The sequence below is a fragment of the Watersipora subatra genome, chromosome 9 (genome assembly GCF_963576615.1).
Source record: "Watersipora subatra chromosome 9, tzWatSuba1.1, whole genome shotgun sequence".
Classification (NCBI taxonomy): Eukaryota; Metazoa; Bryozoa; class Gymnolaemata; order Cheilostomatida; family Watersiporidae; genus Watersipora; species Watersipora subatra.
This window is the reverse complement of record NC_088716.1, coordinates 14837433-14839960: the sequence shown is the minus strand read 5'-3', so window position 1 is coordinate 14839960 and position 2528 is coordinate 14837433. Positions and strand designations below refer to the sequence as shown.

Below are 2528 nucleotides of genomic sequence, written 5' to 3'. Positions count from 1 at the left end.
TAACATTTAATAAAATGGAGAGAATACGTTCAGTATGTATTTTTATATAACATTTAATAAAATGGAGAGAACACGTACAGTACTGTACTACGTATTTTATATCACGAGAGGGTCTTCGTCGTCGCTGGAATGGGCTTCAAAAGTTACACTACTTCCTTCTCCGTAACTCCAATGCAGGAAGAAGATGAGGGTTGATGAGTATCTTCCTTAGAGGATTGACTAGAAACTGGGCAAAAGAAGTGATCTAACGACGATTGCACAGTTTTCTTTTTTTTTCATCAAAAATGATGCGGTAGCACTGTATGGTATCATTCAATTGATTTGCAACCTTTGTGCAGCGTTCAATATTTGGGTCTTGCAGCTCGAAGAGTGTGATGGCTTTATCTATGAGCGAAAACCCCTCAGCCAAGAGTTTCGTTTCGAATTTCTTGATGGGGACAGGCGTTTCTTCCTCCTCCTTCTCTTCGACACGTTGCTAAGCCTCCAACTCCATGAGGTCTTGGTTACTCAATTCTTTCTCATGGGACTCAAGCAATTTCTCGAAGTCCTCCTCCTGCAGGTCAAGCTCGAGTTTGTCACTTAGGCCGACAAGCGTGCTGAGGATTTCTTTGTTGATGCCCTCCTGATCAAAGCCACGGAAGTCGTTGACGAACTGAGGGCATAGAAGCCTCCACACGGCGTTGAGGTTGACCTCGGTAACCTCACGCCATGATGCATCAATGTTTTTTACGCAGTTCAAGATGTTATACGACTTCCAGTAGCTCCGTAAGGTCATCTCGGGGTCAGAATCTACTGCTTTCAAGGCCATCCTGTATGTCCGTCAGGTGTAATATTTCTTGAAATTGGCAATAACACCCTGGTCCATCGGCTGCAGAAGTGAAGTTGTGTTTGGCGGCAGGTACACAACTTTGACATGAGGATGAAAATCATCCAAGTGTGGGGGGTGGCCGAGAGCATTGTCCAGCACTAGCAAAATCTTGAATGGAATTCTATTATCCCGGCAATACAACTTCACTTCTGGGATGAAATGGTGGAAGAACCAGTCTTCAAATACAGCGAGTGTCACCCATACCTTTGTGTTTGACATCCATATAACGGGGAGAGAGCTTTTTGTCACATTCTTCAGGGCTCGAGGGTTAGCTGCCCGGTAAACTAGCAGTGGCTTCAGCTTGTAGCTCCCTTCAGCATTCGCCCCAAGCATTAAGGTTAGGCGGTCTTTAGCCGCTTTATATCCGGGCATCGTCTTCTCTTCACGACTAATGTAGGTCTTCTCTGGCATTTTCTTCCCAACAAGACCCGTTTCGTCGACATTGAAGATCTGCTTCGCCGAATAGCCACCCTCCTCAATGATCTTCTTCAACACTTGGGGGAATCGCTCGGCTGCCTCTGTGTCCGCAGATGCTTCTTCTCCGGACACAGACACATTGTGGAGATTCACCCTCTTCTTGAAACGGGAAAACCATCCGCAGCTGGCAGAAAACGTTTCTTCGGCAACGCTTTCCCCAGCCTTAGCCTTGACATCCTCAAAGATAGATTTGGCCTTCTCCTGAATGAGCAGAAGGCTCAGAGGAAAACGCCGCCGTTGCTGATCATCGAGCCAAATGGTGAGAAGTTTCTCCATCTCTTCTATGATTTTCCCTCTTTTTTGCTAATGATCGTCGATTGCATAGGCACTGCACCTTTCAAGTGTTCCATTATACGATCTTTCTGTTTATAAATGGTACCGACTGTCGAACGAATCAAGTTGTATGCCCATGCAACGCTCACCATTTTCTCACCCGCATCAAGCTGCTTTATTATTAACACTTTCCTTTCAAATGAGATGGCTTGCCTCTTCTTTGCACTATCACTAGAAACCTTTCGCTTTTCACCAACCATATTGAATAATAGATGACCGAGATATTTACTGTACGTAATGATAAAAATATATAAGGCAGAGGAAGGTTGATGCTGGGTGGTGCTTCTGAGTAGTGCCTCTTTCTGTCTTTCTGCCGCTAATACGTCGGTAATACCGACGGTAATTCATACGGACTTACGAACGCGCAGACCCTGTTCGTATGTACCGTTGTTCGTAACTCGAATGTTCGTAAGTAGGGAACCGTCTGTATAACATTTACCACAGAAACTGTTTAACCCTTTTCTTTAGAAACCGGTTACATCGTAGTAAGGGACATGTCCCATCGTACTACTCCCATGTCTAAACCCGTCTAGATTCAGTATTCAAGGATATTTTTTTAAATCCAATGATTTGTTTTTAAATTTGTATTAAAGCAACCTAGTTTTGATTTGTATGACAGAATTTGTATTAATATTTTAAGGATATAATTTGTGCTTTGCGCACATGAACAAGCTGGTCACATGGTTAGAAGTTTCATTTAATTAACGCAAAAAAAATGTATTTTAAATGACAACGGGTTAAAGTTTAGCTCAGCAAAAAAATTGTTTGACCGCTTTATTGACTAGTTCAGCTGTACAGAAAATGAGTTGGGGTCAGAAGACACTGTGGAAGGTATTGAACAAACAGGAAA

General features: G+C 43.2%; 1 protein-coding gene across 1 annotated transcript; it reads right to left on the bottom strand.

Moving 5' to 3' along the window:
• Positions 1-820: 820 nt before the first annotated feature.
• LOC137404822 (tigger transposable element-derived protein 1-like) lies at positions 821-1621 on the bottom strand. Its single transcript, XM_068091052.1, has one exon. It carries the CDS (start codon positions 1619-1621, stop codon positions 821-823), a length of 801 nt encoding a protein of 266 aa, XP_067947153.1.
• Positions 1622-2528: the final 907 nt, after the last annotated feature.

Coding starts and splice junctions, on each gene's coding strand:
- LOC137404822 (XM_068091052.1), bottom strand. CDS start 1,621: ATGGAGAAACTTCTCACCATTTGGCTCGATGATCAGCAACGGCGGCGT.